The 23,983-nt window shown below is 62.1% G+C and overlaps 2 protein-coding genes and 5 non-coding genes across 7 annotated transcripts in view; 3 read left to right on the forward strand and 4 right to left on the reverse strand.

The window, feature by feature from the left end:
• Positions 1-7,044, reverse strand: part of BAZ2A (bromodomain adjacent to zinc finger domain 2A) — a 34,138-nt gene extending 27,094 nt beyond the window's left edge. The window contains exon 1 of the mRNA XM_032785493.2: positions 6,947-7,044. The gene's annotated coding sequence lies outside the window, so the exon portion shown is untranslated. The remainder of the gene's footprint in view (positions 1-6,946) is intronic.
• Positions 7,045-13,231: 6,187 nt separating this feature from the next.
• On the reverse strand, positions 13,232-18,436 carry ATP5F1B (ATP synthase F1 subunit beta). The gene is made up of 10 exons (XM_032785649.2): positions 18,403-18,436; positions 17,412-17,822; positions 16,710-16,884; positions 16,082-16,203; positions 15,539-15,723; positions 15,106-15,264; positions 14,733-14,855; positions 14,389-14,601; positions 13,848-14,049; positions 13,232-13,458 (listed from the first exon to the last, which is right to left on the reverse strand). Exons 1-10 carry the CDS (start codon positions 18,434-18,436, stop codon positions 13,361-13,363), a joined length of 1,722 nt encoding a protein of 573 aa, XP_032641540.1. The 3' UTR covers positions 13,232-13,360.
• On the reverse strand, positions 15,820-15,893 carry LOC116827826 (small nucleolar RNA SNORD59). Its single transcript, XR_004374392.1, has one exon. It is a non-coding gene; the product is annotated as a small nucleolar RNA SNORD59 (small nucleolar RNA).
• On the reverse strand, positions 17,286-17,359 carry LOC116827829 (small nucleolar RNA SNORD59). Its single transcript, XR_004374395.1, has one exon. It is a non-coding gene; the product is annotated as a small nucleolar RNA SNORD59 (small nucleolar RNA).
• A 1,191-nt stretch (positions 18,437-19,627) lies between the features above and the next one.
• LOC116827831 (small nucleolar RNA SNORD59) lies at positions 19,628-19,700 on the forward strand. Its single transcript, XR_004374397.1, has one exon. It is a non-coding gene; the product is annotated as a small nucleolar RNA SNORD59 (small nucleolar RNA).
• A 2,714-nt stretch (positions 19,701-22,414) lies between these two features.
• LOC116827830 (small nucleolar RNA SNORD59) lies at positions 22,415-22,487 on the forward strand. The gene has a single exon (XR_004374396.1). It is a non-coding gene; the product is annotated as a small nucleolar RNA SNORD59 (small nucleolar RNA).
• A 1,364-nt stretch (positions 22,488-23,851) lies between these two features.
• Positions 23,852-23,924, forward strand: LOC116827832 (small nucleolar RNA SNORD59). Its single transcript, XR_004374398.1, has one exon. It is a non-coding gene; the product is annotated as a small nucleolar RNA SNORD59 (small nucleolar RNA).
• The last annotated feature ends 59 nt before the right edge of the window (positions 23,925-23,983 follow it).

Raw genomic sequence — 23,983 nt, forward strand, 5'->3', positions numbered from 1 at the left:
CCCCCACCCCGGGTATTGGGGGGGCGGGTCCTAGCACTGCCAGTTCCTTCTCCCCCCGTCTGGGTATTGGGGGGGCGGGTCCTAGCGCCGCCCGGTTCGTCTGCTCCCCCCCATACCCGGGGGGGCGGGTCCTAGCGCCCCCCCCCGGGTATGGGGGGGGCAGGTCCTAGAGCCACCCGGTTCCCCTCCCCTCAATTGGGAGGCCAGGCTGAGTCCCCACCCACTCGTGGATTGGGGGGCCAGGCTGGGTCCTAGCACTGCCTACCCCCACCCCCAGGGATTGAGGGGGCAATAGCTGCCCAGGGGGCTATGCCAATGCTGGGCCCCTCAAGCTCAGTTCCAGACAATGGGGGTGTCCCCAAGGACACAGTGGGGGGACTGCCAGGGCGGACACCAGGGACACAGAGGGGAAGCGGCTAGTGGGGTGAGAGAGTCCTGATGAGGAGAGGGGTAGGGGGCACCATGATAGGACTTCCCAGTGTGATCCAGACTGGGAGACTTTGGGGCAGCCCCCTCCTCCCAAGTTGCAGGGGGTGTTGTCTCCCCTTCCTTAGCTAAAGCTCTAGTCCCCCTCCCACACACACATTCAGGTAGGGGCATCTCCTTAGTTTCGGCTCCCTCCCCAATTCAGTCCCATCTCCAGACACCCCACACCCAGCTCCAACTCGCGGCTCCCTTCCTACCCCTCCTCTAGAGCGCATGGCAGGTCAGAGCCAGCACTCCCCGCCTTACAGAGGGGAGACCGAGGCGCCCAAGGGAGTCACAGCAGGGAACAGAACCCAGGAGCCCTGAATCACAACCCCACCTCAGCTCTAGCCTCCACTTCCTGCCCAGAGCCGGGAACAGAACCCAGGAGTCCTGGCTTCCCCCTACTGTGCTTAACCATTAGATCATGCCACCCATCCTCCTTTGCAGCACTTCATTTCCTCACTCCCCCCTCCCCAAATCCAAGCTCCCCAGACTCCCACATGTACAGCCCCTTTTTCCTACCCCCCATCCCCATCCCACCTCCTCAGTCATTCCACGCTCCACTTTAAAAAGCCACTCCTCATTCCCAAAAAGCCCTCCGTGGATCTGCTGCAGCCAGTCTCCCCCTCCCATAAATCCAGCTCCCCCCTCCCCCCCCGGACACAAAATCAGAGCATGAGAGCCTTCTCCTCTGCAGCTCCTACTGCCAGGAATTGGTTCCCCGGCTCTCCCATCCAGGGAGTTCTCCTTTCACCTCTCTCACTCGTGCACACAGCTCAGGAAAGCATAGAAGATGCCCAAGCACTTACAGCCTCTCCCTGGTGCCTCCTTCATCCCCACTGCCTGGCTCCCAGGAGTGCAAACAATCCCAACCCCAGGCCAGACCCCCACCCCTACATCACAGATGTGTCCCAGGGGCAGATTCAAGAACCAGCCTTGGTGGGCACCAGGTTTCGATCACCTCACTGTGCATTCGAAGCCCCGTCCCTGCATCTAATGTGACCCACAAAGCGGGGGTGTCTGACAAGCTCCTAGCAAGAGAATGTGGATGCTGGACCTTTGGGGAGAAGCCAGTGGCTGCATCTCCTGCCTCTGCTGAGCCGGGTCCAGACGCGTGACTCGAGCTTTCCAGCAGCCGTAGCAGCTGCAGATTGGCGCTGCTGGAGGATGAGGGGCACACACAGGGATCAAAATGGCCACTGGCCGTACCGATCTGGCAGGACACAGGGAGTGGGCAACCGGAGACGGAGAAATCTGACAGCAAAAGCGGGCACAACAAGGTGCGCGCCCCCCCCACGTCAGCTGTTTCCTCCTGGTGCCGAATGCTGACTCAGCCAAACAGCTCGGTATTGTTATCTGCCCTCCTCTAGGCCTCTCGCCCAAAGATCTCAAAGCACTCCACTGAGCCACCAGCTAATCCATTAGCACAGCCCCTCTGGAAGGCAGGCATCACTCCCATTTTACAAGTGGGGAAACTGAGGTACGAGCCGGGGAAACAACTCAACCCCCACCCCACCCCCAACAGCAAGTCAGGGCCAAGAAAATATCCCAGGAGTCCTAGCACACCCACCCCACCCATCCTCCCAGCCTTGCATCCCAAGCTGGTCCTAGCTCTGCTTCCTGTGGCAGACAGTAGGACAAAGACCCGTGAACCTAGGGCCTGCTGGGGGGAGCGGGGAGTGTCTGCAGCCCCACGGGGGATGGTACACACAGCAGGGAAGATGGAACGGGCACACGGGGCACAGTGGGGACGAGACGACTCCTGAATCCACGGGACGTGGACCTGAGCTAAGAACGTCAGACTCATCGCACAGAGTTCAACCCCCCCAATTAGTTACATCCCTGCCCTCCTCAGGAAGGAAACCAGAACACAATCCAGCCCAGGCCTCCGAGCCCCATGGGCATTTGCCAGCCCAGCCCCCTCAGGCGCAGGCTGCAGCCCCCCCCCAGCTCTCGCTAGGAACGCGGCATTCAGCTGCCCTCTGGTGCAGCCCCCCCGAGAGGGGGGTAGCCAGCGCTCTCCCCATCGCCGTGCATAGCCCATCTCCCCCCCAGCCTGCCTCCCTGCAGGGGTGAGGGGCGCACCAGGCAGCCCCATTAGCGAGAGCCACGCTCAGCTCCCATTGGGGCGGCGGGGGGGGGGTTGCTCGTCTCTGATGCCAGAGGCATAAGTAGGTTACAGAGAGAGCTGCAGTAATCCCAAGCAGGGGGAGGGGGGATTTCTGGCATGGGAGGGGAGGTGGATGGAGCAGGCCTCCAGCATGGCTTGATGGGCTGAGCAAATCTGGGAGGGTAGGGGATGTAGGGAAGGTGGGGTGCAGGGCATCCCCCCTCCCCATTCACGTGCAGAGCCCCTGCCAAGCACAGAGATGGGCACATGGTCCCCAAACCACACAGGGCTTCTGCCCCCCCGCCCCAGCACTCGGGGGACCGCTCTCTGAAACAGCCCCCCTATCCGCTCCCAGGGCCACGGGCTGCAGGGGGAAGGAGCAGGGAGGGGTCTCCAGCCTGCAGGGTTGCGGGTGGGGATGCCAGTCAGCTCCCCTTGATTCTGATGCTGGGGCGATCCAGGACGAGTGCCCTGCACAGAGCTTGCCCCAGGACAAGATGACTCCCATCTCCACCTCCTCCCCCAAAAAGGCTTCCAGCCCCTCCCGCCCACATCACTGCTCCCCTGGACCCCTCCCCACCCCACAGCCCCATCTCATCCCCCCTGTTGTAGGAAGCCTCCACCCCTCCAGGCTCTGAACCCAAAGCAATGTGAGGGGGCTGCCTCTGGACCCTGCTGAGCATCCCGTGCCTCCCCTGCCTCTGTGCCACCCAAAGGTGCAGATCCCCCCACCCCCTGGGGCATCCTGGCCATGTCTCCAAGCAAGCACAGGAGGCTGGGGCTGCTGTTCCAAGAATCAGAAGTGGGTGGGAAGAGAAGGGACCCTGCATCTGCCTGGGCTGGCTCTCTGCCCCCCTGGGGGGCTGGCTGGACCCCCCCCCACCGCTAGCCAGCACGGCCCCTCCCTCCCTGCTGCCAGGTTGGTCCATTTCTAAACCCTTTCGCTTTTCTCCTGCTCAATTCCTGCCAGTTCTGAACCTTCCACCCCACCCCAGTGGCCCCCCAAACCCCCTATCCCAGCAGCCCCAACTCCAAGAGCCCCCCAAACTCCTCTGCCCAATGTCCCCCTGACTCCTCCACAGCCACCAAGCCCACAAGCCTAGGAGGCAGCAGATGAAGGCTGGGATGGGGGACCCCCATCACCACCCCAACGCCTCCACCATGGAGGAGATGCCACAAGCTGGCTCCAGCAGCCAAAGTACCGGGGGGGGGGGGCACTTGTGTGTCCCCTCTGCCAAGCAGGGAGAGGGGACAAGGATTGGGGAGGAGGAGGGCAACCCCCCAGTTGCTCTCACCTGGCCTCCTCAAATACACACATGGCCTGCCCCACAGCCCCATAGCCTCAGGAAACAGTTCAGCCCCAGCAGGGGGGCACTGGAGCTGGGGGGCGGGGAGGGGGGAGCAGGGAAGAGCCATCAGATGATCTGGCTACGTGGGCTTCTTTCCTGCATCCCTAGTTACCAGCTGCCCCCACCCTTCCAATAGCCCCCTGGAAGCATCCAGACAGGGCAAGGCACAGGCTGGTGTTCTGGTGGGGGGCACGATGCTAACAAGCCCAAGGAGGGTGGAGGGTGGGGAGAGGCAGTGGGGCTGGCTGCAGATTGGACTGTGGCTGCCAACTCCTCCCCTCTCTCCCATGTCACTCCCCCCCCCCCGCCCCACAATCAGAGACAAAACCAGGAGCCATTGTGGTCTGGGCACCGCTCCAGGCGGCTGCAAGGTGCAGGGGGAACAGATGGCTGAGCTTGGCGAGCGCTTGTGCCAGGCAGTGGGGGGGGCTCCCCCCCACACTTACACAGGATCTCCCCCCCCCCACTGCCTGGAGCCCAGCCTTCACTTCCCCTCCCACCAGCCATCAGCAGGCAGCCGGGAGGCCTTCGCTGGCGCTGCCAGTGAATCATCACCAGGACAAGCACAGACGCCTCCCCAGCAGGAGGGGGGGAAACCTGCCTGTGTCCTGGCAGGCCCTGGGAGAGATGCCCAGGATAGAGGGGGGGGGACAGGGCTCCCCCAGGACCGGCCTGCCCAGGTGACTCTTGGCACCGCCGATAAGAGACAGGGGAGCCAGGCAGCAGCAGCATGAAACGTGACCAGGCCAGGCCGGGCAAGCCCTGCGCGGACCGCGCCGGCCTCAGCACGTTCTCGTTCCCAAGGACGCGGAGCCAGGGGAGAGGACACAGGCCCCTCTGCGCTGTCCCTAGCACGGAGCCACAAAGATGGAGATGCCAGAGGTGTCCCATCAAACAGGGCTGGGCAGCAGCCTGTGGCCCGATGCCACACCAGGAGTCACACGCTGTGCCCGTCCCCCACTCGCCCAGGAACCCCCCCCCCCCTCATTTGCCACAGCTGCACCAAAGCAGCTCATGCTTCCCGGGACAATTTGCACAAGCATTTTCACTGTGTGTGGGGGGGGGATTGATTAATTTATTGCTCACCCCACCCGGAAACTTTGCTTTCCCGTGAAAATATTTCCCCACGGGCAGATTCACCCCCTCACCCCAGCCCCCAGAGCTGCTGTGGGTCAAAACTTTTCTGTGCAAGGCTTTCACTAGGCCAGTGTCTCACGCTCCATCCTGCTGCCACTTGGCTCCAATGCCTCCTCCTCAGTTCTGCCCCTCGCCCCAGCTCCCCCTTAGCCCAAACCCCCTGGGCATCCTGCGCCCGGCCCCAGACTCCCTGCTGCGGAAATCTGACCCCACTGGCACCTCCCGGGAGCAAAGGGCTTTCACTGGTCCCAGGATTATCTCCCCGCTGGGCAGCACATGGCTCTGGGACCCCAACACCAATAGCCCATGCCCCCCGGCGACTCCAGGAAACACTCCCCCCCCCGCAGATTCCCTCTCACCGTGCGGAGGTCGTGGCTAACAAGGTCGCAGCAGCAGAGGGCAAGGGAGGAAGTTTCCAGCATCACTCACCAGTCAATACGAAACAGCTGGAGAGAGGGGATCAGCTGAGACCGTGGTGCCCCCCTACCCTGCACCTGCTGCCCTGCCTGGCACTTCAGCCCCTGCTGCCCCAGGCTAGCCAGCCACTGCGAGGAGCCGCCTGCACAATGCGCCCGGGAACGAGAAGATACTGCCAGGCCTGGGCTTCGCTCCAGCTGCCACTGACCCTCTGCTCTGGCCTCCCCCTGCCATCCAGTGGGACCAGAGTGCTTTGCAAACCCCAGCTCAGGCAACGGGCACCACCCAGCTAGACAGCCGGGCCCAGCAAGAGCCCTACAGCCTCCGGACTGGGCCCTAGCACACACTGACCCATGGTTCCCACTTTAACCCCCTAACCTGGGAACCAAGCAAATGTTCTCCCAGCTGTGCAAGTGGGGAAACTGAGGCAGGGAGACAAAGCAACTCCCAAGGTGGCCGAGTTGGTGGTAGAACCCAGGAGTCCTGACTTCCCGCAACCCTGCTGTAACTACTAGATCCTCTTCCTCCCCCAGAGCCAGGGATAGAACCCAGGAGTCCTAGTTCCCAGCCCCTCCCCCAAAACCTCTATTACCCAGTGACCTCTTGTTCCACATTCATTGCTAGCCTGACTGCAGGAGGCTGGGCAGGACACCCCCCAGTGGGAGAACCCCCAAGAGGAGCATCCCAGATGACGATCACAGAGAGACCCCCAAGTGCAGGCAGCAGCCAGGCCATGACAGGAGGGAGGATCCCCCACACCCGTCCCTGGGGGCTGGGCAAAGCACAGGCCAGGGAACAATCCTGCCCCAGAGCCCGTGGGGCAGGGAGTGGGGGAACAGGCCAGACGGGGCTTTACCAGCTGCATCCTAGGCCCCAGGCCCTGCACCCCCCTCCCAGGGCATCACAAGCCCCAAACTCCCCCAGGCACCTCTTTGCAGCTCCCCCACTCCACCAGCTGCGTCACAAGCTCCACCCCCCACACGCAGACACTTTGCACCTCCCAACACCCCCCCAGCTGTGTTCCAAGCCCCAGATCCTGCGGGGCCCCACTTTGCACCCCCAACCCTCCGGCTGCATCACAAATCCCGCCCCCCTTTGCAGCCCCCCCCGTGTCACAAGCCCCAAATACCCCCCCAACCGCGTCACAAGCCCCAGACCCCACTCTCCACCCCCCCTCAACTGCGTCACAAGCCCCAAACACCTCCACCCCCCGGATAGAGTTGCACAAAGTTTGTCCCAGCATCCAACGCCCCCTTCACCTGGAGAGGGCAGAGCTCCGGGACTCCCCCCCCCGCGCTCCAGGCAGCCGGATCGGGGGATCCCCACCCGGGGGGGGGGCAGGCAGGGCCCATCCGGCTCGTGCTGCCTTTGGGACCCAGGAGGCTGCACGCAGCAGTTGGCTGGAAGGGGGGGGGGTAGGATGGGTTAAGCTGGGGACCCCCCCGATGCACCCCGCGCGCCTTACCTGGGCGGGGGGGTTCCGCGGCTCCTGTGCCGCCTCCGCCGGGCTCTGGCTGGGAGCAGGTGGCTGCAGGAGCCCGGGCGGGCGCTGATGTCACCGGCGGGCGCAGCCTCCTCCCAGCCCGGCCCAGTGCAGGAGGCAGCCGGATGAATTATTTAAAGGTGCAGGAGCCATTTGCAGCCGGAGAGGGGCGAGCCCCAGCCCTGGGGGGGAACAGGGGGGCAGCGCGGCCGCCCCTCCCACTACCAGGCCTGATTTGCAAGAGGGGGCGGCGGCTACAGGCCGTAATGGGGACCCCCTCCAGTGCATGGGATGCCGTGGCGGACGTGCACTGTAATGGCCCCCCCAATGCAGCATGACCCGTGTGCATCGTAATGCCCCCCCCATGCACAGTGACCCACGTGCATCGTAATGGGCCCCCCAATGCACCATGACCCACGTGCATTGTAATGTGCCCCCCCAATGCAACATGACCCATGTGCATCATTATGGGCCCCCCATGACCCATGTGCATTGTAATGGACCCCCCCATGCACCATGACCCGTGTGCATCATAATGGAATCCCATGCACCATGACCCACGTGCATTGTGATGCCCCCCCCCTCCCCAATGCACCATGACCCAGGTGCATCATAATGGGGCCTGGCCCCCCAATGCCTGTTTGCTCACCCTCTGATGCCCAGGGCACTATGCCACATGCCCCCTATCATGACACACGCACACCCCACACACCAGGCACAGGGTAAAAAGTGGGTACTGGGGGAAGCCCCACAGAGCCGCACCTTGCTGGACCCCCCTGAGAATGGATTTAGGGGTTAAAAAAATCCCTTCCCCACCTGGCCTCTAGCCCGTGTTCTTTAGTGTTCTTTAGTCCAGGGTTGGAAGCAGCCACAACCTCTTCCCAGCTCCCCCCGCAGTGCCAAGGGAGCCCACTCCAACCAGGGCTTTCCCCAGCGGGGCTGGGATCGTAGGGTTAGGCCCTCATCCCCTTTCACATCCTACCCAGCTGCAAGCATGGGCAGAACTTTGGGTGAAGCCAGCTCACCCTGCCGCAAACGAATGCCCCAGGAATTCAATAGGAGGCGCTCTGCCCTCAGCATCAGCATCGCCTCAGTCCCCAGCGTGCTGGTAGGCGGCGCTGTGCTCCTGGGGCCGCTGGAGATCCCGAGTGCTCTTGTGCATGAACATCCTGCCCGCACTCCACCAATGGAGGGGTTAATCAGCCAGAGAAGGTGGTCTTCACTTCCTGTCCCAAACGGAGCATGTTGCTGAGAAGCTGCTAAACAGCTGCCACGCCCCAACCAAGAGGCAGCTGCATTTCAGGCCTGGGGGAGCAATCTTTGTATGACCTGCTGCCGGGTTCCATCTCCGAGTGGTGTGACCTCCCCACATATAAACAGCTGCTTCGTCCTGCCCCAGAGGGGGCTGCATTTCAGTGACAGGTGATCTCCAGTCTAGCTAAGTTGCAAAGCATTCTGGGAATCTTCTTCCGAAGCCTGGGCTTGGTCAGGCACCGCAAATGCAGGTGAACGCTCTCCTCTCCCTTCACCACTGCGGTAAATCTCGTGCCTGGGGAAGGGGAGAAAAGTCCCCCACCTCTGGCCTGTTCTGAAGCAGCTGAGTTGCTCGCCGGAGCCCTCCTGCCCCGCTGCATGGGGTACCACTAAGGCTTTACCCCATGGGCAGGGTGGCTAAGTAGCCAGTCTCTGCCCATGGCAGATGGGGAGGTAGAGTTTTTTTTTGCGGGGGTCGGATCTACACATGGTCCTGGGGTGCTGGCAGCTTTATAGCACCTGAAGCTGCTAGGCAAAGGTGGCCCCCAGGCCTGCGAGAGAAATGAAAAGGGCAGGGAAATCTGGGACCGGGCACCCCCCTGGTTGGAGAGGCGTGAGACCCTTGCTGCAAGCCTCATCTGAGTGGGTTCTCTGCTTGCCTCCCTGGCATGCTCAGCCTGACGCTCCCCTGGAGCCCTCTGGATGAAGGGGGTCAGTGTTCCCCACGCAGACCCCAGCACTGGGCTCCTCGGTCAGCACAGCCAGCAGACCCTCGAGAAGCGCTTTTCCCCAGCCCCCTTCCCGTGCTCTCTGTGCCTGGCCTTTGGCTGGCTGATTGCACGGGGTGGGACTGGCGACGACTGGCACCGAGCAGCCGCCCGGGGCTCCCTGGCACATGGGCCAAACCTCTTGGACTCTGAGCTGTGGGGTGAGGCCGCCTCCCTCCCTGCTGTGTGCTTGGCCCAGCCTGGGACCCCGCAACCCTGCCGGAGACTGCAGAGCGCCCCACGGCGCCTGTTCCCCACCTCGGCCCCAATGGGGGAGCCAGGCTGGTGGGATTTTCAGCCCCCCTAATGCTTCTCTCTGCATCGGCATCCCCCCCAGGCACTGCATCCCCAGTCGGGGGAGAGCCCATCTCCATGCTGTACTGACCCCAGGGGAGCGGGGCGGGAAGGGGGGGCACTGGGGAATTTCCCCTTGCAAGGAGCCAGGATTTCCCGGGGCAGGTGGGTCTGGGGCCTTGGTCCTAACTCATTTCCCGCCTCAGCGGGCTAACGGGGCACCTCCCCTTCTCCAACAGATCAGGCCCTTCTCTGACCCCAGACCAGGCCCCTCTCCCAGCCAAGGGCCTGGCCTGGATTCAGTGCCAAGTGGGGCATGAAAATCTGACCCCCCTTCATTCCAGAGGCCTCCCCCTTGTGAGGCTCCCGGCCCCTCTGCTCTCGCTAGGGGGAGCCCTGAGCCCGGCCCAGTCACACAAAAGGCCCAGCTGCTCCGGGGATGGTTATTAAAGCCAAGAGGCAGCTGAGCAAATGGCTCTTTTGTGTTTTCAAAATGGTGCAAGAGACAGGAGGCCTCAGTGGGAGGGGGCTGCTGGGCACCCCCACGATGAGCAGCTCTGGGGGGGAGGGATCTGGAGGGCCCCCACACAGACAGTGGGCTTCATTCAAGCTACCAGACCACGTGTTAACCCCCCATCTAACCCCCCAGAGAGCAGCTCCCCGGGGTCTTGGCTGAATCCCACATCCATTTGCCCCGCCCCGGCCAGCGCTGGCATCTCCCTCCGGGCCCAAGGATGCTCAGCCAGCGGGTGCTGAGCCACAGGTGCTTCTCCCCTGCCAGGCCCTGGCAGCCTCAGCCCCACACCCGACCCTGCAGGGCAGGGCCCATGAGAAGGGAGTCTGGGTCTAGAGCTGAGTGGTCAGTGGGGCCTTTTAAAATCAGCCCCCAATAATACAGAGCCCCCCCTGCCAACACTGACCACCCCATGCCACCCTTAACAAGGCCAGTGCCAGGCTCACTGGAGGCCCCCTGCACGGCTTGGGCCAGGCTCACCTATGGTGCAAAGGGGCCCTGTCTGCTCCTAGCTGCCCCCCACCCTGCTGGGTTATAGATGCTGACAGAAGAGCGGTTTGGAAACACCCTGCCTCCCCCAGCCCGGCGCCACACACCGTCCAGCTCCCTCCAGCCCCTTCCCCTCCACGCTTGTCCAACGGCTCCACTTCCCCGGCAGGTGCCCACAGCTCTGCAGCCTGGCAGGGAGGAAGGGAAAGGAGCTGGGACAGCCAGCAGCGGGATGAGACCCCTACAGAGAGGGCACAGGGTTGGCTTCAGGGGCAGAGCACTTCAGAGCTGCTCCACTGACACATGTCTGGGGGGTCCGTGTGCCCTGAGGCCCCAGCTCAATCTGACAGCTCTTCTCACCAGGCAGGCCGGGGGCTCTGTTGACCACCCCATAATTGTGTGAGGCAGACAGACAGGGTCTTTAGCTCCTGTGGGACCGTTGCGGTCAGTGGCTTAAACACCTGCCACGTTCCAATCAAGAGGCAGCTGCATTTCAGTAGCCTTTGTATTGTGACAGCACCCAGGCGTCCCAGTCAGAGCAAGGCCCCCCTGTCCCAAGTGCTGCACAGAGACCAGAGGCCTGGACTGGCTTGACTCTAGCCTATGCTAGGTTCCTAACCCTAACCCTAGGGCGGGAAGCCCAACCCACAGGAACCCTAAACCAAGCTCTAAATAACCTACCCACAGGAACCCTAACCCCAGCTCCAAATGCCCAACCCACAGGAACCCTTACCCTAATTCCAAGTGTCCTACCCCTAGCAACCCTAACCCCAGGGAGGGAAGCTCAACCCACAGGAACCCTAACCCCAGCTCCAAGTGCCCAACCCATAGGAACCCTAACCCTAGGGCAGGAAGCCCAACCCACAGGAACCCTAACCCCAGGGAGGGAAGCCCTACCCATAGCAACCCTAACCCCAGCTCCAAGTGCCCAACCCATAGCAACCCTAACCCTAGGGCAGGAAGCCCTACCCACAGGAACCCTAAACCAAGCTCCAAATGCCCTACCCACAGGACCCATAACACTAGGGCAAGGTGCTCTACTCACGGGAACCCTAACCCCAGCTCCAAATGCCCTACCCATAGCAACCCTAATTCCAAATGTCCTACCCATAGCAACCCTAACCCCAGAGAGGGAAGTCCTACCCACAGGAACCCTAAACCAAGCTCCAACTGCCCTACCCATAGCAACGCTAACCCTAATTCCAAGTGCCCAACCCATAGCAACCCTAACCCTAGCTCAAAGTACCCTAGCCTTAGGATCCCTAACACTAGGTCAGGAAGCCCTACCCATAGCAACCCTAACCCTAGGGTGGGAAGCTCTACCCACAGGAGCCCTAACCCTAGCTTCAAGTGCCATACCCACAGGAGCCCTAACCCTAGGGCGGGAAGCCCTACCCACAGGAGCCCTAACCCCAGCTCTAAGTGCTCTGACCATAGGGACCCTAACCCTAGGGCAGGAAGCCCTACCCACAGGAACCCTAACCCTAGCTCCAAGTGCCCTACCCACAGGAACCCTAAAACGAGCTCCATTTGCCCTACCCACAGGAACCCTGGCTGAGGGGCAGACGTGGGTTCTACGCCCAGCTCTGTCACTACAGCAGCTGAATCACTTCCCCTGCCCAGCCTTTGTCTCAGCTCCTCAGGGCAGTGAGAGTCTCGGCAGCTGTACAGCACCTGGGGGCCCTGAGCTGTTAGGACCCAGAGATGCGGCCACAGACCCATGGGTTCTGCTGAGGTAAGATGCTGGAGGAAGCAGAGGGGCCAAAGGAAAACACCCCAGTTATATATATATGAACCCAGCTCGTGTGCTCTCTTCCTGCTGCTGTGGGTGGAATCTCTCTTCCCCAGTCCACGAACAGGAGTAGTGAGCAACTAGACAAGGCAACCAGCAGGGAGGTCCATCTCCCCAGCCTCCCCCTCCTCTTGCATGGGGTGCAGCGGGTGTTCATGCTGGGACCCAGACACTCAGGGGTTAATGGCGCCAGCAGCAGCAGCTGCCTGCAGGAACAGCTGAGCAACCCGCTGCTTCTCCCTCCTGGACTCTGCTCTGGCACATCTCCTGCAGCACTTCCCACAAACCTGCTGCTGCGTCATCGCCCAACTGCCAGTGAAGCCATGTTAAGCAGGCACTAGTGCCAGCCTGGAGCTTTCAGGGCAGAGGGCTGGGCATGGAGGCATGGCAGTCCCAGTTGGTGGCATTCAGGAATCTCGCTGTCCTGCGGAGGTGATGAGCATATTGGGAAGCAGACAGGACTGGGTACTGGCCCCTCAGCCAGTGGCCCCCACCTCTTAAGCCAGGCCTGGCCAAGCCCTCTGGTTAAACCAAGAGAAACGGGCTCATCCCAAGAGACCACCTGCCCTTGGGAACAGAACAGCACTGCCCGAGGGGGGAGGCTGGCTCAGCCTGGCCCAGCGTAGCAAGAACTATTTCAGAGCCAACCCGCTTCATTCTCTGCTACCCCAGAAGCATCTGTCAAGCTGCTCTGCTGCAAACATCCGCAGTAAAGAGGCTCTGAAATCTCAGACCCTCTCTCCTTGCCTTCCCCAGTCAGCGGGGGACCAAGTTCAGCCGACCCCTCACCCGCTAATTAACCGTGGGCAGGGGCTGGGCACTATAGCGTCTCCGCTGGGGGGTGACGTCAGCACCAACCAGGGACCAGCCAGGACCGACAGCAGCTCCAGTTTGGAGACGAATGACTCAGCAGTGCTAGACTCCTTGCTGCCGCCAGGCCCAATGCAGCAGCCAGGCTGGGACAAGCTGTGTCACAGGGCGCCGGGAGCTGAGGGGAGGGAAGGAGGCACCCCAGGCCCAATGATCAGCTGGTTTGGAAGCTACTTGCACCATTTATTAGTCCTGTAAGTTACACTGCCACCCCCGGAATCCCCCCCCCCAGAACTCTGCCCCATGCAGATCCTCCCGCAGGCCCCCCACAGTGACAACACCCCTGCTTAATGTTTTACATGGATGTTTTATTGGAAACTTTAAATATTCTCTGCAGACACGACATGACACCCAGCTGGGGCCCTGGGGAGCCGGGCAGGGATGCGGTGGGGGAGAGGCATGACGGAGCCAGTGGCTCATGAGTGCTCCTCGGCCAGCTTGTCTGCCTTCGCCACGGCCTCCTCAATGGGGCCCACCATGTAGAAGGCCTGTTCCGGCAAGTGGTCGTAGGTACCTGTGCACAAGAGGCAGCAGTGAGGAGGGGGACCCAACTACCCTGCACCCCAGGGACTCCCCACAAGGGAGCAGCAAACACCAGGGCTTTTACACAGCTGGGGAAGGTCCCTGCAGTTTCACAGGAATCATCTCACAGAGGGGTTCTTCTCCCCCCCCCCCCCCCCCGAGCCTGATGAAGCTGCAGCTGCAGCCCACCAAGCAAGCCCCTGCCAGGCAGCCCACCAAGACGGCCATGGACCTCAGTGACCTGCTGGCAGCATCAGGAGATGTGGACCCAGCCTCCCAGCTGGCAGCAGAGGGGAGTCTCCATGGGCCACAGCCATCATCCCCCCACTGCCAGGGCTGGGTGAGCTGAAGAGTCAATAAGCCCCACCCCCAGCACCTCACCTGCCAGGATCTCCTGGAAGCCCTTGATAGTTTCCTTCAGAGGGACCAGCTTGCCCAAGTGGCCAGTGAAGACCTCGGCCACCTGGAACGGCTGGGACAGGAAGCGCTGGATCTTGCGGGCGCGAGCTACTGTCAGCTTGTCCTCCTCTGACAGCTCATCCATCCCCAGGATGGCGATGATGTCCTGGAGGGATTTGTAGTCCTAGAGAGACACAAGCGCTGCAGGCCATTGACAGGCTGGCAGAGCTGCCCGCTCCTCAGCAGCTAACTGGGGCTCCCTTCGATGTGCAGACCCCACAGCCTGTATCCTAGAGCATCCCCTGACAGTCCAGCCCAGGGGCACTGAACAGGGGACCCTGAGGTCCCTTCCAACCCTTTGCAGAGTACCCAAGCGCCCTCCAGTCCATGCTCTTCCCTGCTGTACCGAGCCCAGAGGGGATAAGGGACCTGGTCCAGCTAACAGCAGGGACCCTCCCACGGCAGTCATGTCCTAACCACTGGGCCTTCGTCGCTCTCACACCTGACCCCATGCAGCCCTCACCTGTAGGATCTTCTGCACCCCCCGGGCCACATCGTAGTGCTCCTGCCCCACGATGTTGGGGTCCATGATGCGGGAGGTGGAGTCCAGAGGATCGACAGCAGGGTAGATGCCCAGCTCAGCAATGGCGCGCGACAACACAGTCGTGGCGTCCAAATGGGCAAATGTGGTGGCAGGGGCAGGGTCAGTCAAGTCATCAGCTGGCACGTAGATCGCCTAGGCAACAAGGGAGATGCCGATGTCATGGTACAGCCAGCACAATGGGAAACCTCTCAGTGAGCCAGGAGAGGCCTGTGTGGCTGAGCGGGCACTGACTGGCCACTCCCCAGAACACGGGCAGCAGTTACCTGCACGGAGGTGATGGAGCCCTTGCGGGTGGTGGTGATCCTCTCCTGCATGGTGCCCATGTCAGTCGCCAGGGTGGGCTGGTACCCCACGGCCGAGGGGATTCTGCCAAGCAGGGCAGAGACCTGAAAGGGAGCAGGGTCGGGTCAGGCGGAGGCCACAGACACTGGTGGCTTTGCCCAAACGGGAGCCTGTCACGTGGATTGGACGAGGCGGGGCAGTTCCATGGTAAGCCCAAGAAGGCCCATCTGGAGCTACAGGAAGAGTTCCTTCCCTCCCCCGCCCCCCCCAGCCTTTTTGCTGGTGGCCAGTGTTCCCCAGCTCACCCCACTGGCCAGGTGATCATGGCTCCCTGGTGCCGGCCTGCCACTGTACCTCAGAGCCAGCCTGCGTGAACCGGAAGATGTTGTCTATGAAGAGCAGCACGTCCTGGCCCTCCTGGTCCCTGAAGTACTCTGCCACCGTCAGCCCTGTCAGCGCAACTCTTGCACGGGCGCCTGGGGGCTCGTTCATCTGCCCGTAAACCAGGGCGACCTGCAGCACAAGGAAAGCCAATGTGTTACCGGGACAGCTCACCAGGCCCCACCCATTAATCTCCATGGGGCTGTTCCAGGAGCACCAGCCCTAGCTGTGCCCCCAAGGACGACGCATTTCCCCAGTGGGGCTGAGCCAGAGGCTCTTTGCTTGGCCAGCCACACAGCACTGCTCAGGGTACACTGCACAGACCCCAGGGTTCGGCTTTCGCTCCTGGGCCGATACAGCAGACCAGCTTGACCCCCAGGGATCTTAACCAGGGGCGCCCCCTCACCTTGGAGGTTGTGTCCTTCAGGTTGATGACCCCCGACTCGATCATTTCATGGTACAAGTCATTCCCTTCGCGGGTTCGCTCCCCGACACCAGCGAACACCGAGTAGCCACCGTGGGCTTTTGCCACATTGTTGATCAGCTCCATGATCAGCACGGTCTTGCCCACACCAGCGCCCCCGAACAGACCTGGGCGAGGGGGGAGCAGGTGCAATTGGTTAGCTCAATAGCACCCCAACAAGCAGCTGTTGTGCCATGAGGCTCTCCCTGCCCCCACCCCCCTTTCCTTCTCAGAGCATCAATAGTGGCTTCAGCAAACTCAGAAGAACGAAAGTCATCAGGTTACTCATCAGCGAAGGAAACAGGGCGCGTTAGCAAGGGCAGGAACGGGCACTATTTCTGAACCCACCAAGCTCCTCTTACTCAGCCCCCACAGTAACAAAGGCTCAGGGTGGCTTCCTAAGCTCTAAAAGGGAGTCCAGCTCCATGAACCATGTGCTGACCCTGCCCTCCCTCCCCCACATGCCCCCTTTGATCTGCAACATACCGATTTTGCCACCCTTGGCATACGGTGCCAGCAGGTCCACCACCTTGATGCCAGTGACCAGGATCTCTTGCTCTACGCTCATCTCAACAAACTCCGGGGCTTCAGCGTGGATAGCAGAAAACCTGCAAGACAGGGGCCCAGGGAAGCATGTCAGCTTGCAGAAGGTGGATGGCATTCAAGGCCTGCTAGGGCGCACCGTGCCGCGGGCAGACGACCGCAGCTGGGGGAAACAACAGGCTGTCAGGGGCTCTCTTTTTGAGGACAGCTTTTAGCAAAGGTTCAGTGCCGCCTCACTGCTTCTCTGCATTTGTAGCGCACCTAGGCAACGGGGACCCACGCTGGCTGGATTCAAGGCACCGTTGAAATCGACGGGTAAAAGTTACTGAGCTGGGAGAAGACACCTGATGTTCAGTTTAGCTCCTGCCATACAAGTCCCAGTAGCGTCAAAGAGATGCCACTGCAAACTCACAGCCATTTAAGGCGGCCCAGAGGGTCTGCAACAATACCCTCCATCCCCCCACTCTCTCATGCAGTCCCAAGGGACCTGCAGCCCAGCTGCTTTCAGTTCAGATTTGCAGGGCCTTGCTCCTTCTCCCCCGCCCTGCAAGACTGGAGAGTTTGCACTTACTGTTTGGTCGTTATGGGGCCTCTCTCGTCGATGGGCTCCCCAATCACATTCATGATTCTACCAAGGGTCTCGGGGCCTACAGGGATTCTGATTGGGCCCCCGGAGTCCAGGACTTTCTGTCCTCTCACCAAGCCTTCAGTACCATCCATGGCAATGGTACGAACCGTGTTCTCACCTGCCAGGGAAAGGAGCATTACATGGATGCTACATAAAGGCTATCACAGGTAACAAGACAGTTGCTGCAAAACCTGTCCTGACTGACCACAGCGGTGCCTCATTGGGGGTGGGGGGGGGGGGGGGGTATCTCCTAACTTAGCAGGGAGGACAGTTCCAGGGACACATAGTGGTTAGGGTACTAACCTCGGAGAGCTACATTCAGCTCCCAGCTCTGACACACGTGTGTCACCTTGGGAAAGTCGCTTCGCCTCTGGTACTGGAGGCTGCAGAAGTACCCAAGGTGGAAGGGACATCAAAGCAGGTGACATGCACAGGAGTCCCTGGGAACAGCTTTCACTGCACCCCTCGCTGTAGCTTCTTCCTAGACAGAGCCAGGCCAGCAGCCATTTTAAGCCTGCTCCTTCTCAGATCACAGTTGTGGCTTCAGCACGCTCAGAAGAACGAAAGTCATCATGCTAGATCATCAGCGAAGGAGGGAGGCTTCATCCCTGTGCCAGTTACAGACCCGGAGGGGGTGTCACTTACCCAGATGCTGAGCCACTTCCAGCACCAGCCTGGTGTCCCTGCCCTGCACCTCAAGGGCGTTCAGGATCGGGGGCAGCCCCTCGTCGAACTGGACGTCCACCACAGCGCCGATGACAGCCACGATGCGGCCCGTGGTAACCCCGGCCTTGGCGGCGGGGGCCGTCTGCGCTGCATAGTCCCGTCCTGGGAAAGGGCAGAGGAGGCGAGAGTCAAGGTCAGACACTGGGGCAGGGGACAGGCTGCAATGCTGCTTCGGGGGAAACAAGCGGCTTGTCAGAGGGAACTGGGCCCCATGAGAGGAAAGATCCCTGCAGCCTACCAGGGCCCTCTGCTCCCAGCCCAAGTCTCCCAGCCCCAAGTTTGGCCTCCCTGAGCCGGGGGAGGCCAGTCTCCCTCCAGGCCGTCCCTGTCCTGGGTCAGTCCCAGCCCAACACCAGTGCTACAGCCCCCTCCCCTGGATACCCCCCCCACCCGCTTCGGGCCGGCTCCAGCCCAGCTGCCTCCCCACAAGCGTTCCTCGCGGGTGCCCAGATACCCTGGGGTTCCCCCCCCCGCGGCCCGGTTCCGGCCCATTCCCAGCTCCCTTCACCCCAGGGCCTCCCCCCTCGGCTCACTCCCCCCCCCGCGGCCCGGTTCCGGCCCAACGCTCCCCCCAGCCTAGGTCTCCTCCTGCGCCCCCCGGGACCCGGCTGCATCCGCCTCACTCCGTCCGGACCCCCCCGACTGCGGCCCAACCGCGGCTCGGTTCCGACCCCCCAGCTCCATCCTCCGGCCCAGGTCCAGCCCAACCCCCCACCGCCCGGCTCCACCGGCCCCCTTCCCTTAGACCTGCCCTGCCCACACCTCTCTGCCCTCTCCCCTGAGACTCACCCTACGCACACCTCTCTGAGCCCTCCCCTGAGACCTGCCCTGCCCACATCTCTCTGCCCCCTCCCCTGAGACTCACCCTACCCATCGCCCACACTTCTCTGCCCCCTCCCCTGAGACCCACCCTGCCCGCGGCGGGGCTCAGTCTGCGCCGCCATGTTGGGGCTCGTGGGTCGCTGCTCAGCGCCGCCGCCGCCTCCCCCTGCTGCGGCGCGGGGCGCTGGCCCGGCCGGGGCCTCGGGGCCGCTGCGCCACCTGCTGCTTGGCGCGGCGCGGCCGCCGGGGGCCCGTGAGTGCGGGGGGGGCGGGCCGGGCCGGGGGCCCGTGAGTGCGGGGGGGTCACCTTGGGGCTGGGCCGGGGGCCGTGAGTGCGGGGGGGCCGGGCTGGGGGGGCCGTGAGTGCGGGGGGGCGGGGTCACCTTGGGCGGGCCGGGGGGCCCGTGAGTGCGGGGGTGGGCCGTGAGGCGGGGGGGCCGGGCCGGGGGGGCCGTGAGTGCGGGGGGGGTCCTTGGGGCCGGCCGGTGGAGCGGGCGGTGGGGGTTGGCTGGACCTGGGCCGGAGGATGGAGCTGGGGGGTCGGAACGGCCGCGGTTGGGCCGCAGTCGGGGGGTCCGGACGGAGTGAGGCGGATGCAGCCGGGTCCCGGGGGCGCAGGAGGAGACCTAGGCTGGGGGGAGCGTTGGGCCGGAACCGGGCCGCGGGGGGGGGAGTGAGCCGAGGGGGAGGCCCTGGGGTGAAGGGAGCTGGGAATGGGCCGGAACGGGCCGCGGGGGGAACCCCAGGTATTCTGGCACCGCGAGAACGCTTGTGGGGAGGCAGCTGGGCTGGAAGCGGCCGAAGCGGGTGGGGGGGTATCCAGGGAGGGGCTGTAGCACTGGTGTTGGGCTGGGACTGACCCAGGACAGGGACGGCCTGGAGGAGACTGGCCTCCCCCGGCCAGGAAGGCAAACTTGGGGCTGGGAGATTGGGCTGGGAGAGGGGGCCCTGGTAGGCTGCAGGGATCTTTCCTCTCATGGGGCCAGTTCCCTGGACAACCGCTTGTTTCCCCGAAGCAGCATTGCAGCCTGTCCCCTGCCCCAGTGTCTGACCTTGACTCTCGCCTCCTCTGCCCTTTCCCAGGACGGGACTATGCAGCGCAGACGGCCCCGCCGCCAAGGCCGGGGTTACACGGGCTCGTCTGTGGCTGTCATGGCGCTGTGTGTGGACGTCCAGTTTCGACGAGGGGCTGCCCCCGATCCTGACGCCTTGAGGTGCAGGGCAGGGACACCGGCTGGTGCTGGAAGTGGCTCAGCATCTGGGTAAGTTGACACCCCCTCCGGGTCTGTAACTGCACAGGGATGAAGCTCCCTCCTTCGCTGATGATCTAGCATGATGACTTTCTTTTTCTGAGCGTGCTGAAGCCACAACTGTGATCTGAGAAGGAAGCAGGCTTAAAATGGTGCTGGCCTGGCTCTGTCTAGGAAAGAGCTACAGCGAGGGGTGCAGTGAAAGCTGTTCCCAGGGACTCCTGTGCATGTCCCTGCTTTGATGTCCCTTCCACTTGTGGTACTTCTGCAGCCTCCAGTACCAGAGGCGAAGCGACTTTCCCAAGGTGACACACGTGTGTCAGAGCTGGAGCTGAATGTAGCTCTCCGAGGTAGTACCCTAACCACTATGTGTCCCTGGAACTGTCTCCCTGCTAAGTAGGAGATACCCCCCCCCCCCCCACCCCCAATGAGGCACCGCGTGGTCAGTCAGGACAGGTTTTGCAGCAACTGTCTGTTACCTTATGATAGCTTTATGTAGGCATCCATGTAATGTCCTTCCCTGGCAGGTGAGAACACGGTTCGTACCATTGCCATGGATGGTACTGAAGGCTTGGTGAAGAACAGAAGTCCTGGACTCCGGGGGCCCATCAGATCCCTGTAGGCCCCGAGACCCTTGGTAGAATCTTATGAATGTGTATTGGGGAGCCATCGACGATGAGAGGCCCCATAACGACCAAACAGTAAGTGCAACTCTCCAGTCTTGCAGGGCGGGGGAGAAGGAGCAAGGCCCTGCAAATTCTGAACTGAAAGCAGCTGGGCTGCAGGTCCCTTGGGCTGCATGAGAGAGTGGGGGGATGGAGGGTATTGTTGCAGACCTTGGGCGCCTTAAATGGCTGTGAGTTTTGCAGTGGCATATCTTTGACGCTACTGGGACTTGTATGGCAGGAGCTAACTGAACATCAGGTGTCTTTCCCAGCTCAGTAACTTTTACCGTCGATTCAAACGGTGCCTTGAATCCAGCCAGCGTGGGTCCCGTTGCTAGGTGCGCTACAAATGCAGAGAAGCGTAAGGCGGCACTGAACCTTGCTAACAGCTGTCCTCTAAAAGAGAGCCCTGACAGCCTGTGTTTCCCCAGCTGCGGTCTTGCCCGCGGCACGGTGCGCCCTAGCAGGCCTGAATGCCATCCACCTTCTGCAGCTGACATGCTTCCCTGGGCCCCTGTCTGCAGGTTTTCTGCTATCTCACGCTGAACCCCGTGGTTTGTTGAGTATGAGCGTAGATGCAAGAGTCACTGTCACGGGCATCAGGGTGCGTGGGGATGCTGGCACCGTATGCCAAGGGTTGGCAATCGGTTTATGTTGCAATTCAAAGGGGGCATGTGGGGGAGGGAGGGCAGGGTCAGCAGATGGTTCATGGGGCTTGGATCCCTTTGAGCTTAGGAGCCACCTGCAGCCTTTGTTACTGTGTGGGGCTGAGTAAGAGGAGTTGGTGGTTCAGAATAAGTGCCCGTTCTGCCCTTGTATCGGCGCCGTGTTCCTTCGCTGATGATGTAACCTGATGACTGTTCGGTATCTTACTGAGTTTGCTTGAAGCACTATTGATGACTCTGAGAAGGAAAGGGGGGCAGGAGAGCTCATGGCACAACGCTGCTTGTTGGGGATCTCTCTCTTTGCGGCGGGGCTCAGTCTGCGCCGCCATGTTGGGGCTCGTGGGTCGCTGCTCAGCGCCGCCGCCGCCTCCCCCTGCTGCGGCGCGGGGCGCTGGCCCGGCCGGGGCCTCGGGGCCGCTGCGCCACCTGCTGCTTGGCGCGGCGCGGCCGCCGGGGGCCCGTGAGTGCGGGGGGGGCGGGCCGGGCCGGGGGCCCGTGAGTGCGGGGGGGTCACCTTGGGGCTGGGCCGGGGGCCGTGAGTGCGGGGGGGCCGGGCTGGGGGGGCCGTGAGTGCGGGGGGGCGGGGTCACCTTGGGCGGGCCGGGGGGCCCGTGAGTGCGGGGGTGGGCCGTGAGGCGGGGGGGCCGGGCCGGGGGGGCCGTGAGTGCGGGGGGGGTCCTTGGGGCCGGCCGGTGGAGCGGGCGGTGGGGGTTGGCTGGACCTGGGCCGGAGGATGGAGCTGGGGGGTCGGAACGGCCGCGGTTGGGCCGCAGTCGGGGGGTCCGGACGGAGTGAGGCGGATGCAGCCGGGTCCCGGGGGCGCAGGAGGAGACCTAGGCTGGGGGGAGCGTTGGGCCGGAACCGGGCCGCGGGGGGGGGAGTGAGCCGAGGGGGAGGCCCTGGGGTGAAGGGAGCTGGGAATGGGCCGGAACGGGCCGCGGGGGGAACCCCAGGTATTCTGGCACCGCGAGAACGCTTGTGGGGAGGCAGCTGGGCTGGAAGCGGCCGAAGCGGGTGGGGGGGTATCCAGGGAGGGGCTGTAGCACTGGTGTTGGGCTGGGACTGACCCAGGACAGGGACGGCCTGGAGGAGACTGGCCTCCCCCGGCCAGGAAGGCAAACTTGGGGCTGGGAGATTGGGCTGGGAGAGGGGGCCCTGGTAGGCTGCAGGGATCTTTCCTCTCATGGGGCCAGTTCCCTGGACAACCGCTTGTTTCCCCGAAGCAGCATTGCAGCCTGTCCCCTGCCCCAGTGTCTGACCTTGACTCTCGCCTCCTCTGCCCTTTCCCAGGACGGGACTATGCAGCGCAGACGGCCCCGCCGCCAAGGCCGGGGTTACACGGGCTCGTCTGTGGCTGTCATGGCGCTGTGTGTGGACGTCCAGTTTCGACGAGGGGCTGCCCCCGATCCTGACGCCTTGAGGTGCAGGGCAGGGACACCGGCTGGTGCTGGAAGTGGCTCAGCATCTGGGTAAGTTGACACCCCCTCCGGGTCTGTAACTGCACAGGGATGAAGCTCCCTCCTTCGCTGATGATCTAGCATGATGACTTTCTTTTTCTGAGCGTGCTGAAGCCACAACTGTGATCTGAGAAGGAAGCAGGCTTAAAATGGTGCTGGCCTGGCTCTGTCTAGGAAAGAGCTACAGCGAGGGGTGCAGTGAAAGCTGTTCCCAGGGACTCCTGTGCATGTCCCTGCTTTGATGTCCCTTCCACTTGTGGTACTTCTGCAGCCTCCAGTACCAGAGGCGAAGCGACTTTCCCAAGGTGACACACGTGTGTCAGAGCTGGAGCTGAATGTAGCTCTCCGAGGTAGTACCCTAACCACTATGTGTCCCTGGAACTGTCTCCCTGCTAAGTAGGAGATACCCCCCCCCCCCCCACCCCCAATGAGGCACCGCGTGGTCAGTCAGGACAGGTTTTGCAGCAACTGTCTGTTACCTTATGATAGCTTTATGTAGGCATCCATGTAATGTCCTTCCCTGGCAGGTGAGAACACGGTTCGTACCATTGCCATGGATGGTACTGAAGGCTTGGTGAAGAACAGAAGTCCTGGACTCCGGGGGCCCATCAGATCCCTGTAGGCCCCGAGACCCTTGGTAGAATCTTATGAATGTGTATTGGGGAGCCATCGACGATGAGAGGCCCCATAACGACCAAACAGTAAGTGCAACTCTCCAGTCTTGCAGGGCGGGGGAGAAGGAGCAAGGCCCTGCAAATTCTGAACTGAAAGCAGCTGGGCTGCAGGTCCCTTGGGCTGCATGAGAGAGTGGGGGGATGGAGGGTATTGTTGCAGACCTTGGGCGCCTTAAATGGCTGTGAGTTTTGCAGTGGCATATCTTTGACGCTACTGGGACTTGTATGGCAGGAGCTAACTGAACATCAGGTGTCTTTCCCAGCTCAGTAACTTTTACCGTCGATTCTAACGGTGCCTTGAATCCAGCCAGCGTGGGTCCCGTTGCTAGGTGCGTTACAAATGCAGAGAAGCGTGAGGCGGCACTGAACCTTGCTAACAGCTGTCCTCAAAAGAGAGCCCTGACAGCCTGTGTTTCCCCAGCTGCGGTCTTGCCCGCGGCACGGTGCGCCCTAGCAGGCCTGAATGCCATCCACCTTCTGCAGCTGACATGCTTCCCTGGGTCCGCCTGTCTTGCAGGTTTCTGCTATTCACGCTGAAGCCCCGGGTTTGTTGAGATGAGCGTAGATGCAAGAGTCACTGTCACTGGGCATCAAGGTGCGTGGGAATGCTGGACCGTATGCCAAGTGGTTGGCAAAATGGTATGTTGCAATTCAAAGGGGGCATGTGGGGGAGGGAGGGAGGGTTCAGCAGCATGGTTCATGGGAGCTTGGACTCCCTTTTGGCTTAGGAGCCACCTGCAGCCTTTGTACTTGTGGGGCTGAGTAAGAGGTAGGTTGGTGGTTCAGAATATAGTGCCCGTTCCTGCCTGCTAACGGCGCCTGTTTTCCTTCGTGATGATGTACACCTGATGCTTTCGTCTTCTGAGTTTGCTTGAAGCACTATTGATGCTCTGAGAAGGAAAGGGTGGGGGCAGGAGAGCCTCATGGCACAAGCTGCTTGTTGGGGATCTCTCTCTTT

Source organism: Chelonoidis abingdonii, chromosome 26, assembly GCF_003597395.2.
Source record: "Chelonoidis abingdonii isolate Lonesome George chromosome 26, CheloAbing_2.0, whole genome shotgun sequence".
In the NCBI taxonomy this organism is placed as follows: Eukaryota; Metazoa; Chordata; order Testudines; family Testudinidae; genus Chelonoidis; species Chelonoidis abingdonii.